Raw genomic sequence first — 13,669 nt, 5'->3', positions numbered from 1 at the left:
GAGAGAACAGGAGGGGTGTGCGGTGCCCACACCCCTCCCGAAATAAACGGAGAACCCAGGCGTCCCGGTTCCCGCTTTAACCCCAGGCCACCCCTGGACTGAACAGAGAACCCGGGCAGCTGGGCCGCAACCCGGGATAGGAAAGAAGAGGGGAGACTGGATGCTACAAAACACTTTTATTGAGATGTGGGAGCATAAAACCAGAGCAGAGGGGACCACCACCAGCCCTGGTGGGATGGAGACACCCCTCACCCCAGCTTGGGGAATGGACCAGGCCAGATGGGCTGGTCCATTCCCACCCCCAGGCAGCCCAGTGTGGCACAGGGGATTCTTGATGAGGCTAAACAGGCCCTAGGGCTGGCTGCTGTGGGGCAGGGGGGTGGGGGGAGAAACCCCCAAGTTCCCCCTCGCCAGTCTCTTCCGGGTGGATCAGTCCGGCTGAACTCCTCCCCCTAGGAGGTAGGCCTAATGGAGCAGTCTAAACACCATTTCCCCCCCCTTCAAGCAAGATAGATCAACCTACGCTTCCCCCTACAAACCAAGGCAAATGAGCTACTCCACTCCCCCCTGCAGTCCAAGCCGGTTGGACTAGTCCTTTCTACCCCCCTACAAAGCTAAATGGAGTAGTCCATTCTACCCCCTGCCTGCCAAGCTAGATGGACTAGTCTATTCCAAACCCCCATGCAATCCTAACTATTTGAATTAGTCCATTCTAACCCCTACAAAGCTAAATGGATTAGTCCACTTTACGCCCTTGTAGTCTAAACTAGATTAGAACCCTTCTACCCCAGAAGCCAAATGGACTAGTCCACCGTAGGCCCTGCAGGCCAAGCTAGAACTAGTCCAGTCCACCCCCTACAATCCAAGCCAGGTGGACCAGTCCACTCTACCCTCCCCCCAACCATCTAAAGTAGACTAGACCATTCTACATAAACTAGTCCATTCCACTCCCCCTGCAAGTCAGATAGACTAGTCCATTGTAACCACCACCCCTTTTTCAGCTTCATAGCTTAGAGCCTAGAGCCCCCCCCCATTCCAGTCCCTCCTAGCTGCGAGGCCCTGGGGGAGCTCCAGGAACCCAGATGTCCAGGACCATGGCCAGTACCCCCCTCCCCGCCCCATAGACCCAGACAAGCCTTGATACAAATCAAAGGTTGAAGACACCCAAATTTAATACCCCACTGCCAAGTCTATGCACAGACAAGGCCCCAAAGATGCCCCCATGTGATTATTTGCCCCCCAGGTGCTGGAACCCCCTCCCCCTCCAGGACCCTCGACTCTATCCCATAGGGGGCAGGGAGACTAGATACCCTGCCTTAAAAGAACCAAAAGGAGGGGTAGAAAACTCAGTGCAACAAAAGATCAGGCTAAAATAGGGGCCTTCAGGAGTGTGGTGAAAAAAAGGGATGGGGTCCCGTAAGAGGAACCCCCCCAGTAGTTGCAGGGGGGAAGAACCCAGGCACCCAGGGACCTAGATATGGCTCCAGTTCTGCTCAGGACCGGAGCAGGAACCCAGGTGTCCGGGGAGGTAGATGTTGGCTCCAGCGCTGCTCAAGACTAGGACAGGGATCCAGGTGTGCGGAAGGGCACGAACCCAGGTGTCTGGGGATCTAGATGTAGGCTCCAGCGCTGCTCAAGACAGTGCAGGAGCCAGGCACCTCTGAGCTATTAGCCCAGGTGTGGGGGGGGGGGGGGGGGGGGGGGGGGGCAGGACAGGAACACAGGGGTGTGGGGAGGTCTGGACGTGGGCTCCAGCTCTGCTCAGGTCTGAGGCAGGAACCCAGGCATCCGGGGGGGGCAGGTCACTGCTTCTGCTGGAGCGCCTCCTTGCGCGCGGCATCCTGCAGCAGCTGTGTGTCCACCTCGTCGGCTGGCAGCTGCACGTACCGGACCACTGAGCCCCGGATGAAGCAGTTCTTCACTGACAGCTGGGGGGAGGGGGGGAGCAGGAGGGTCAGTGTCCACAGCTGGGGGACTCTCCACCTCCCCCAGGGTGCTCCAGCCACAAGCTAGGACCCCCCACAGCCAGTGAGACAGCCCCTCACAATATCATCAAGCCCCACCCAAGCCAGTCCCCACCCCAGGACCTGGCCTCCCCCCACACTCCCAGCCACCAGCACCCTCCCAGAGCCTGGCCTCCCCATATACCCCCAGACCCCTGCAACCTCCAAGCCCCTCCATAGCCTGCCCCCCACACACACCTCCAAGCCCCTTAAACCCCAGTCTCCAGTCCCCTCAATTCACCCCCCTGCCCCAAGCCTGGCCTCCCCACACCCCCCAAACCCAGCCCTCCCACACACACCCAAGCCTAACCCCTGTGTCCCCCCACTGGCCATTACCATGTGTGGGTACTTCTCAGGGTCTGTCACACTGATGTCTGTCAGCTTGATGTTCAGGTACTGGGAGGGGGTGGGAAGAACAGACAGACAGAGAGACAGGCCCTGAACCTAGTGCTGTGAGGTAGAGGCCTGGAGCCTCCTAGCTGGCTGCAGAGCAGCTTGGGGGGGAGGGGTGGCCCTTTAAAGGGACTGAATCATTGAGGGGCATGGGGGGGAGAAGAGGTCCTACCTGGTCTACGGAGTGGAGTGTCCCACAAATGCTGCAATAGAGGAGGGGGTTAGTTCGTGGGGCAGGGGGAGCCCCGATGCTCGGGTTCTCTCCGTGCTGTGGGGGGAGAGTGGAGTCTGGTTGGGGAGCAGAGGGAGTTGGGAGCCCAGATACCTGGGTTCTCTCCCAGCACTTGGCTGGAGATGGGGGCAGATGCATTAGAGCAGGGGGCTGGAAGCCCGGACACCTGGGTTCTTTTGCTGCTCCGGGAGCCGAGTGAGGTGTGGAGGGGGTAGTACTTGGGAGCCCAAACACCTGGGCACCTGGGTTCTCTCCCAGCTCTGGGTTCTCCCTCTGCTCTAGGTGGGGAAAGCCTGGAGGGGAGGGGGGAGTTGGGAGCCCAGAAACCAAGGCACCCCCCAGGCCTAAAGTAGGCACCCGCTCACCTGAGGTCGTTTTTCAGCTCCACCACCACATCTTTGCCCACCAGGGACTTGAAGAAGGAGTAGAAAAGCTGTGGAGGGGAAAAAATGGCAGGGCTCAGCCTGGGGCAGGCACACAGCCCCCCCACCACCCCGAGCACAAGGCTGAAGCTGGTCCTTTACTTCCAGGTCCTGGTCCCTTTCCCAGACCCAGTCTTTACGCAGCTGAAGGTTGTTAGCAGCAAAGTACAGCAGCCAAAGAATCCAGGTGGCACCAAAACGATCTATTTGCTTATGACAACCTAAAATAGCATCATGCCTCAAGGACACAGCACCAAAAAGACCTGATCTGCAGCTGGGTTTCTGGGGTCAAATCCTCTCCAGGTTGCCCCAAACCACATGTCTTTACCGCCACGGCATGCTCTGAACAAGTCTGAGCAGGGCCCTGTCCCGCACCAAGCTCAGTTCTTGCGCCAGCGCTGCCCGCCCCCAGCCTGGGCACTGTGGGTGCCTGCACACAATGTTGGCTTTTTCTAGCTAAAGATAATCTCCGGGTTTATTTCATTTTCACAATGTACTACAATGATTTCCGTTACTATTTTGCACGTAACATGTATAACACTCAAAATTCGTTAATGTACTATAACTAGTAAAAAACGCTAGACACATCATAACAGTTTTAACCATCCCGATCTTCTACTACTAAATCACAGCAGGGGGCAGGTTAGGAATGAAATTTGTGATTGGTTTAGTTTTTTTTTCTGGGGGGGGAGGGGGGGTGGCCTTTGGGTTAGACTGCTCCTACTGCCCCAATTTTCTGCCACTCAACGATGCATTTTCAGGTGCTCTACCCAAAAAACGTACTAGCCTTGTCAATTTTGGGGACATGGAGTGAGACTGGTTAGCTTTTGGTTGCAGTTCCATAAACACCACCCCCTGCACAGCAGCCAGCAGGCAGCCGTCAGGAAGTGGAGGGCTTGGACCCCGTGGTCCATGTGTGGCGTTCTCTCATTGGCACAAATTTTCTGCAGATTTGTAAAGCATTTTCCAGGTGCTCATCCCAAGAAATATGCTGGCTTGGCCAATTTTGGGGTACAGCAGCAATTTTATAACAGTCACTTTTGGGTTTGGGTTTTTTTTTTTTTTTGTTTTGTTTTGTTTTTTTAAACTTTTCTGTCCAAGCCAGATTATGGTCCTTTTTGGTGGGGGGAAGTTAAATCTGACTGTGCCATTGTCCCATCAGCATTTTCACAGTTAGGTTATTTGCATGCCAATTCTGGCTTCCTGCAGTTCACATTACTCTGATCCCCTGCTTTGATTACCTGCCTCTTGGGTGGAGGCAGACTGAATACAGGACTAACCACTTCTATTTTCCCAGACCACAGTCTGGTCTGCTCCTCCTGTCCAGAAATTGTTTTGGCTGAACCCTGCCTGCCTGCTGACAACCTGACCTGCTTATCACAGCGATGACCGTAGCCCTTCCATGTCCAAACTGTTGTGGCGCTAATCAGGCACCTTTTTTTTTTTTTCTTCTCTGTACTGTGTCCCGAAATCTGATGCCACTACTGATTTCTGCCACTCACCCGCACTGTGCCAACCTAAACCCTTTTTCTTGTATTTTAGACCTTTTACTTATGAAACCCTGGTTTGACACTTGGGCAGGCTAGAGAGATACCTGGTAATTTTTTTGATGCAGTACCTGTATGTGTTTCAGTCCTTGCAGTCCCCCCCCCCCCCCCCCCCCCCACACACTTGTCCCCAAGCCCCACCACCTTCCACCCACCACTGCTCTAGCTCCAATCTTCAGGCCTCCCATGGCCTTTTGCTTAAAATTCCTTTCTCCTTCAGGCGCCTGACTGAGCACCCCAGACCCATCCCCTGTATATTGCACCCACAGCACCCAAGCACCCCTCCATCCTGCATTGAGGATGTCTTCTTCCTTTCCCATCCCAGACCCCGCCCCATTCCAAGCACAACCACTAACACCTCAACCACCAGATCCCATTACCAAAGGTATCCAAACCATTTATCAGAAACCCATTATTGAATTCAAAAGTTATATGAAATAAAATTTAAAAAAACCCATGCAGGTACACAGGAGCACGAAGCCTACCAGTTTTACAGAGCACCTTCACCCACCTGAGCAGCCCTTACACGTGCCGCCAGGCAATTTCTCACCACAGCTGCCCTACCACTGTTTACTTGACTGTCTAATCCCCCTCCTTGTCCTGCTTGACTCAGTCCAGATCTGGCAGCTCCATGGGCAACTGGTGCCTCTTGAGTCAAGGGGGGCACATACCTCCCCTGACACCAGTCAGTGACCAGGGGAGGGAAGGGGGGGTGGCAGTCACCCCATGGTTGATCTCACTCACCAAAAAGCAGCTGCTCTGCTTCCGGAAGTCCTGCGGCCACTTCCAGAAGTGGCATGGCCGCTTCTGCTGACAGCCCCGCTCCCCAGCTGGCGCTTACAGGGGGGGCAGTGCTGTTCCCGCCTGCCCCCTGTCCATCGCCTAAACACGGAGTGCGGCCTGACAGGGAGTGCACCAGCACTCTCAGGGGTGCACGTGCTCCCCCATGCGTCACCACTGGGCAGCTGCTCTCACTTCCCTCAATTCTTGGGCCCAAGACCCACTGAAAATTTCACCCCATGTTTCACAAATATTGTGCAGCACGCAGGCTGCCACTATGAAAGCGGTGATATTCTCTGGCTCTATCTCCACCCTATAGTTCAGCAACCTCCACTGGGCATTCAGGCACCCAAAGGCACATTCTACAGTCATGCAGCACTTGCTTAGGCAGTAGTTGAAGGTCTGTTTTTGTGGGTCAGTCACTTGCTCCTCATACGACTTCATGAGCCAGGGCAGGAGTAGATAAGCCATGTCAGCAATTATGACGGGTGGCACTGAAACACCCCAGATGATAACCTCCTCCAGTCCTGGGGCATCTTGGCCCTTCTCCACCATCCCAGGCAGCAGTGAGTTTCAAAAGACATGTGCATCATGGGCGCTTCCTGCCCATCCTGTGCAAATGTTAGTGGATCACCAAGGAAGATTTACTACAGCTTGGAGAACGAGTGAAGGAAATCCCTTCCTGTTGATGAACAATTAGTTGTTCCAGCACAGTGACAGGACGGGAATGTGTGTGCTGTCCAGTGCTCCCATGCAGTTTGGGAAGCCCACTGCCTTGAATCCTTCCACCACCTTCCTGGAGTTACTGGAGGAGATGAATTTGTTTGCTGCAAGCTCCTGCAGCAGCTCACAGACCTCTCTTACTGCCACCCCTGCTGTACAGGGAGCCATGCCGAACTGATTTGCCACGTAGCGCAGGCTTGTTGGAGTGGCCACTGTCATGGCCATCATGAAAACACGCTTCTTTGGGGTGATGGGCTTCCACCTGACAGTTGTCTGGTGCTCGATGTGCAGTGACAGCATACTAACAAGTGTGAAAGAAGGTGCCCCTGCTCAATGTCTCTACCCACTGATGTGACCCAAGTCAACAACATGTTCCCACCAGTCAGAGCTGCTTTCTTGTGTCCAGATCTGGTGATCGTTGCTATTAAGGTCTGGCCAGAAAGTTGCTATAGTCTACGGTTACTATAGGTCCAGGTTTTCTTGCACATGTCCTCTTGTTGAACCCTCTGATCTCCATCCAGGTGAGTTGTTTAAATTTGACCAAACGTCCAGGATTTTGCTTTGCTCCACTGGTGGGAGCAGGGGGAGGGCGATCAGAGGCAGCAGGGAGCACAGACATACCTGCCTGCAGCTGCCAAGGCATGGGCAGACCCACGTGGTGCTCCCTGCTGCCTCTGATTACCCTCCCCTTGCTCCCACCATGCCAGAAGCACAGCAAAATCCCAGACATCTGGTCAGGGCAGCGGGGAGGGTTGCCTGCCCCTCCAGTGGGGGGAAAGGGGGAACTCTATGGCCAGGCACCTGTGCTCACAGGGGCTGAGCGGCCAGGAGCCACGGGGTGGGGGCAGGGGCCTGGCCAGGATGCCTGGCAGGGCACTGCAGCTCTATCCTCGGGCAAGGGGTGCCACAAGCTTCGCCTCCTCTTCCCTCCAGTCCATGCTGGGGCTGGACATGCTCTGCCATCGCTTGCGTGAATCAGAGTCATCATGTTCCAGCCTGGTCAGGACTGGGAAAGCTGGGACCCCTCTGGCAGGGCTGAGGAGGCAAGGGGTTACGAGTTGGGAGTAAGGGGCACAGCACTGCAGTTTGGGAGTGAGGGGCACTGGCAGAGTTGGGGTCAGTGAGTCAGGAGTGAGGGGCAGCAGCAGGGCTGGGGTGGAGGCTGTGGCTTGGCAGTCCGGGGCAACAGAATGGGCAGGGCACCAGCATTTCACTCCCCCCCCACCCCCCCCATCATATCCCCACACCCTCCTGCACAACACCTGTCATCTTTTTAGGAAATATGGGAACCCTATTAAAGTCTCATAATCCCTAAATTCAGTTCTTCAAAAGACTGCAGTACCTCGCACGGTTCTTTCATCAGCCTGTGCATTGGCATTGAGGCAAACATCCGAGCATGGTCTGCAGGAGGTTGAACAAACGCCAACCCGGTTCAATAAGCATTTCCTCTTCTTGAAGCCAAGTTCTGCAATACAACTCTTGTAGACCTGGCTATGTTATCCTGTTCTTTTTACTTACTCCATTAGAAATGAATTAAGCCATAATCTATATTTGGCAAGCAGTGCACAGAGACAATTCTGGCTGTCCCTGAAACCCAAAGGCTGCAAAAGTGGTCCATTTGCACAGGAACACACCATTTACATGTAACAGGAGCTGATGTGGATAGGGATTGACAAGCCCTAACTCTGCTGGTTTTGGGTGTGCTGACCCATGGCTTGGTTGGGGACCTTGATACAGCTTTACTTATGTGTTTATGTCCAAGTTACTTTATCTATCCTTCCGAGCACCACGTTTTCCTACAACCAGATCCCCATTCCTGTATTACTTCTCTGTGTGCCAAAGGCAATTACCAGGAGCTACCCTTCCCTTACCACATGCACCCAACAATACATGCTGGGGCTCTCTCCCCAAATTGGCAAAAGCCTGCTTAGCTATGACTTGCATTTGGCAGGCCAGGCACTTTACTTGCTTTGTTCACCAGCCCACACACATTTGAGGTCCCAGGAACACTTCAGTTGCAAAATTCCCAGTCAGTTCTGTGTCCGTCCGTCCATCCATCCGTCCGGTCCTCCCCCTCCCCCCAGGGTTGTGGGAGACCCCCTGCTCGCAGCAAGTGGCCTGCTCTCACCATTCACTGTTTTGGGGCACACCAGCCTACATGCTAGGGTTTGGTCTCCAAATTTCAAACTGCCTGCCTGTGTGGCCTGGGGAGAAAAACTTGTCTGGGAGTAATTCAGCTCCAGACCAGGACTCAATGTGACATTTCGGGACTGTCCCGCCCAGTGAGGGCCAGACGGTCCCCTACCCACAGCAATCCTCATGGCACTGCAGCCAGGGGTAAGGGGGCTACCAGCCGGAAGAGGAGCCTAGGATAGCAGTGTCCCCCGCCACTCACTGCTGGCTGGCCGAGAAGGCTGCCCACTTGCTTGCCCCTGTGGTGCTTGCCCTGCTCCGCTAATCTGCAGCAAAGAGCAGGGCTGCATGATGGACAGCCCTAGCAACCAATCAGTGGCAAGGGGTGGGGCTACTGGGACCCCTTGGCTAAAGGCACAGTGGGGGGGAGAGGGCCACTATCAGCCCACGAAAATGGTGGCCGGCCTCCGTGATCTCCACGCTCAGTCCAAGTGCCGACCTGCTACCTGCCATACACCCCTCAATGCCTGCATGCAAGGTACATTGCTCAATACGAGGATTTTATGTTGGGCTGGGAGTATGGGGCAAGCCCCTCTTTGGATCACCACAAAACATGCTTCTGCCAGCAGGAGATTCTCCCTAAAAAAGACTGGGCAGAGTCCTGCCCGACACGGAGCTCAGTCAGTACTGAGTGCCCACCAGACAACTGACAGCCCCCCGTGCCTGTGTAATAAATACATTGCCCCGAATATGGAGCTGAGTTGTGGATGGGATCATCAGGCAAAATCCTTTTTGGGTCACTCCAGAAGACGTGTCACCACCGCCAGAAGAGTCCCGTGACAAAGCCTGGGACAGCGTTTCCCAGCCTGAAGCTTGGTTTTCACGTGCCAGCCTGCCAACTGCCAGCCCCCAGCCCCACGCGCCATTGACATTGTTACACATAAGAAGCTGCTTTTAGACTGGGATTATGGGGCAAAACCCACCTTGGGTCACCACAAAACACGTCACCATCACCGAGGGACTCTCCTGAACAAGCCTGGGCAGATTTCTGCTTGACCTGAAGCTTGATTTTTCAGTACCAGCCTGCCAGTGTCACCCACCCTGTAAGGCAGGGGCGGGCAAAATACGGCCTGTGGGCCCAATCCAGCCTGCCAGGCACATTCATCCAGCCCACGGCGCTCACCAATTAATTGTGCCCAGCCCTTTGTGGGCAGAAGGGCCTGGCCTGTACAGCAGCAGCATCCAGCAGGGCTGCTGCTGCTACTGCCGCCAGGGACCTGCTCGGCTTCCCCAGTCTCGCCGGGGCAGAGCAGGTGACAGACACAGAGCATCTGTTGCAGAGAGAGGGATGTCCAAAACTGATCCCATCCCTCTTTGCTCCCGCTTCCTGCCTAAACTGAATCCAATTGAGAAAGTGGCCCCAAACTCCGTAAGAAACAGTGCATCCAAGCAGAGTTCCTGTTCTCCCAAAAAGGGACAGGATCCAGAGATCCCATGAACTTCACTACAGATTCTGTGGTCACAGATCAAGTTCTGCCTGGTAGGAGCTTGTACTTCAGGAGGTGGGCATCAGTGTAAAACCCCACTGGAAAAAATAGCACATTTTCTGAACGAGCTGTTCCGTCAAACCTGTGCAAGTCCCAGGGCTGCAGGATGCTGGAGGACTCATTCTGCTGCTTGCATTCAAAATATGTTTATGGTTCTGTATCAAATCACCCCTGACATGGGCCAATGTCAGGAACAAGGATGTGACAATTCTCCTGCCAAGTGAAAAACTCCAGGAAGTCCTGGATCCTCTGAAGAAAGAGTTGGAGAGAGCCCTGGCAATGGAGTCCAAGAAGGAGAGCATCATGGTGTGGAAGGCAGGTGCCAGGTTTTCTTTCCTTAAGAGCCCGTTCTCAATGCAGGGCTGCCAGTGACAGGTGGGGGCAGCTGCCAAGCTTTGTCCCCTTAGGTGCTGCAATAACACAAGGTGTACATGGATACAGCGTTCTAGGGAGGGCTGCGCCCATACTGAGGGTTTCTTTAAAGCAGGCAGGCTAAGCCCTTCATCACTGTCTCCCAGCAGAGGTGCAGCTTTGGTACTGCTAGTCCAGAGGAGAGAACTGATCTTTCCTGACTTTTGTCACTCTTTCCAAGCTGGAGGAATGTTTGCTCCCAAGGCTACAGCATTTTTTGCACAGCCCCAAGCCCGTGTCTTTGTCCTTCCAAGCCATCCCAAGGGGCTTATGGGCCCCACGCCAGAGAGTTAGGATCCTGCTGGTATTTCCGTTCCTGTGAGTTTCTTTATGGAGCTCTATAAAACCTTCAGGCTCTGTATCACACTGAGCATCACTGTGCCAGAGAGGACTACTGTACAGCCCCGTCTGAGGTCACCCGGCACACTGGGTTACCCTGTCCTGGGTCCCCGGTGCTGTTCCCCACCCCCCACACACCTAGCGTCTCCCCATGAAGTTCTGAGTTTTCCTATCAGCCATTCCTGGGGCAAGGGGGAGGCAGTATTTGTTCCTCCAACCTGGACCCAGGAACAAGGACTCCAGAGCTCCCCATGGTGGGGCAGCTCTCACAGAGGCAGAGCTCATGTTTGGTGGGACCCGTTGTAGGGGCCTTACACCTCAGCCCTGCATTTCCTTCCAACTGCGCATCTTGAAATACATTGTGAGTATACATGTCCTGACTCTCAGGCTGCCAGTTAAGCAGTAGTCACTTTCCCCATCCTAGAAGAGAACAAAACACACTGGCAGGCAGGCCTGACTCCTGTGTGCAAGAGTTCCTGTGGGTGATGGGGGTGTTCTTCTGGGATGCTCCCCATCATCTCCTTTGGCCAATGCCGGCTTGAAGTTCCCTGCATTAAATGCTTCTTCCATTCTTACCCGCTTGCGATGGCTGCGCAAAGGAAAGGCAGCACAGCAGAGTGTCCCAAGCAGGGGTGATGCTAGGGTGGGGGTTGTGGGGCTAAAGTTACCCCAAAATTCCCCATAGCTACCTCTCCCAGCCCCCCATGCCAGGAAGATGCCAGCACAGCTCCTGGCCAAGACCACAATGACCAGCCTGTCTTCACCACCCCCAGAAATCTGGGCGGGAACATGCCCCCCAGAGGCAACAGTATTGGTTACACGGGTAAAAAAAAAAAAAAAAAAAAAGCCAATGGTCAATAACATTAATTTTCCTTTTGTTGGTGCCGATCTAATATGCCACCAATATATCAATGCACCTCTAGCTGACAGAGGACAAGAACAGTATGCAGCGACTTCATCTCCTGTCTGCCAGTGAAAAGGTGAAACTAAGGATCACAACTCTCTTGGTTTTGCTGCTTGTTCTGAAAGGACAAAGCAGAGCAGAGAGGGAGAATTAAGTCCAAGTGCGAGAAAGAGCAGCTGCTTCTGCAGGAACTAGAGGGAAGAGCAGGAGACTCAGAGGAGCCACCAGGAGAATATAGCCCAACTCTCCAAGCAAAGCTCCTCTCTGTGCAAGCTGATCTCGGAGACAGAGGAGGGAAGCCTGCAGCCACCTGCTGAAGGCGAGTCTGTGCTGCTGATCCTCCCCCTCACTGCTGCTGCCTTCTGGCTCCAAGCAGCCCCTCTGCCTTGATCCCAGAACCGGTGGAAACTGAACCAAGTCCCAGGCAAGAGCCTCCATCAGTCTGGAGATCTGCCAGTTTGTACTGGGAGGAAATTCTGATTTGAGAGACGCATCAAGTTATTAAACAAGAGATGAACAAGACAAGATATCCTGAGCAATATAACGCTGAGACAGAGGAGAACAGAGAAATGGTCCACTCCCCACTTCGACTGCATTCAAGTGCACCAGGCAAAGGCAGACTTAGGGATTTTTCTCACACCAAAAAAAGTGATGCATATGGAATAGAAAAGTCGTAAACTCACTGCCTGTTGGTGCAGGTGGTTTCACCCAGTAACAGAATGACTTTTTTTCCTCTTTTACCCTTTCTAGGATGTGAAAAGGGCCTTGGACAGGTGCTGTGTCTTCCCTTTTCCCTTCCCTGTAGATTCCTGCTTGTGGGTGGCAGGAGCATCTCCACGGAAGAGCTGGGCTGAGCAATAACGGGGGGATGGTCTTCTTAGGAGCAAGAACGTGAAGCTTCAGGAAGCAAAAGCTGTATCTACAGAACCGAAGACCGTGCACAGCATCCCAGGGACGATGGAAATTCAAAAGTACACGGGGCGCATGTCGAGCTCATTGGCAGTAGTAGTTATCACCCGTGTTGAGAGCACTGGGTAGATGTAAAACACACAGCGAGTACAGTGGGATGCGACCGACTTGTGAGCAGGCAGCCCCCGAGCCCTGGAGCCGCCTCCACGGCCCGTGTCCCAGGGACTCGGGGCTGGCAGAGCAGAAAGTCCATGATACTGGGGGTGGGTCGCTCCAGTGAACAGGGAAGGTTGCAAACAGGAAAATAAAGGCCAAGCAAGTGGATCCTGCCCTGCAACTTGGACGAACGCTGTCTGGATCACGCCTTGAGATGCCCTTAAACAGTTAATCACCTCTTGTCACATGCCACGTGCCCCGGGCCTTACAGAGAGGGAACCAAGGCCAGCACCGGGCAAAGGCCTGCAGGAAATTCAACAAGAACACGCGGGGCCGGCTCCACCCCTCGGCCACGGCCACGGCCGCCGCAACACGGCACCTGCCCAAAGAGGGCGGTGGCGCTTGCGCCCCCCCCACCCCCGTCTGCTCCGTTACAGGCTCCAGCTCGAGTGGGATCACGCACCCCGGGGCCTGCCCCTCGCCCCGTGACCCGACGCTGCTGCCCCCGGCCGGGCTGCGCTTCCTCTTCACCCCGCAGAGCCGGGCTCTGCTACAACAGCCCAGCGCCCGCCCGCGTCACACTCAGCCCGAAGCCCCAATGTCACCCGGAGCCGCCCGGGCACGGGGGGGGGGACCCCGCATCGCCCCGGAGACGCGGCCGCGGCCCGTGACGTCACGCGGGCACTCACCATCGCGGCGGGACCCGGGGACACGAGCCGGCAGCGCTCGGACCGGAACTCGCGCCCTGCGCATGCGCAGCACATGGGGAGGAGGAGCTTCTTGTAGCCCCGCCCCGCCCCGACGGAAGCGCGGCGTCCCGAGCCCCGCGGCTCCCGGGGAAGGCCCCGGCCCAGCAGCCGCGAGAAGGGACAGAGGCGGCGCGGAAGGGACCCAGGGGCCGCGTTTAATGCCATGGACACAGGATTGCGCGCTTCAACCGCGCGGCCAAGCTCCGGCCCTCCGCACCTGACGTGCCTTCCTCCAGGATCAGACCAGCATCGCCACCACCGACCAGTGCCGGTGACTGGGCCCGTCTCGCGGGCGGGCCAGGCCCTCGCAGGTCACGCGTGGGGATGGCTCTGTTCATCAGCTCGTGTCCACGGGTGTTTCACCACCCAGAGCTCCTCTCGCCGGCGGGCGGGAGCGAGTCCGCTCACCCACACGAGGCGA

General features: G+C 55.4%; 1 protein-coding gene across 1 annotated transcript; it reads right to left on the bottom strand.

Annotated features, from left to right (window-relative positions):
* Positions 1–161: 161 nt before the first annotated feature.
* LSM2 (LSM2 homolog, U6 small nuclear RNA and mRNA degradation associated) lies at positions 162–13,428 on the bottom strand. Its single transcript, XM_014595752.3, has 5 exons — positions 13,189–13,428; positions 2,994–3,061; positions 2,569–2,599; positions 2,340–2,399; positions 162–1,928 (listed from the first exon to the last, which is right to left on the bottom strand). Exons 1-5 carry the CDS (start codon positions 13,411–13,413, stop codon positions 1,803–1,805), a joined length of 510 nt encoding a protein of 169 aa, XP_014451238.3. The 5' UTR covers positions 13,414–13,428; the 3' UTR covers positions 162–1,802.
* Positions 13,429–13,669: the final 241 nt, after the last annotated feature.

Source organism: Alligator mississippiensis, chromosome 11 (assembly GCF_030867095.1).
Source record: "Alligator mississippiensis isolate rAllMis1 chromosome 11, rAllMis1, whole genome shotgun sequence".
NCBI lineage: Eukaryota > Metazoa > Chordata > Crocodylia > Alligatoridae > Alligator > Alligator mississippiensis.
This window is presented reverse-complemented; position numbering and strand designations above follow the sequence as displayed.

Coding starts and splice junctions, on each gene's coding strand:
- LSM2 (XM_014595752.3), bottom strand. CDS start 13,413: ATGGCATTAAACGCGGCCCCTGGGTCCCTTCCGCGCCGCCTCTGTCCC. Junction 2,600..2,993: donor GAGCTGAAAAACGACCTCAG/GTGAGCGGGTGC, acceptor CCTCTATTGCAG/CATTTGTGGGACACTCCACT. Junction 2,400..2,568: donor CACTCCACTCCGTAGACCAG/GTAGGACCTCTT, acceptor ACCCCCTCCCAG/TACCTGAACATCAAGCTGAC.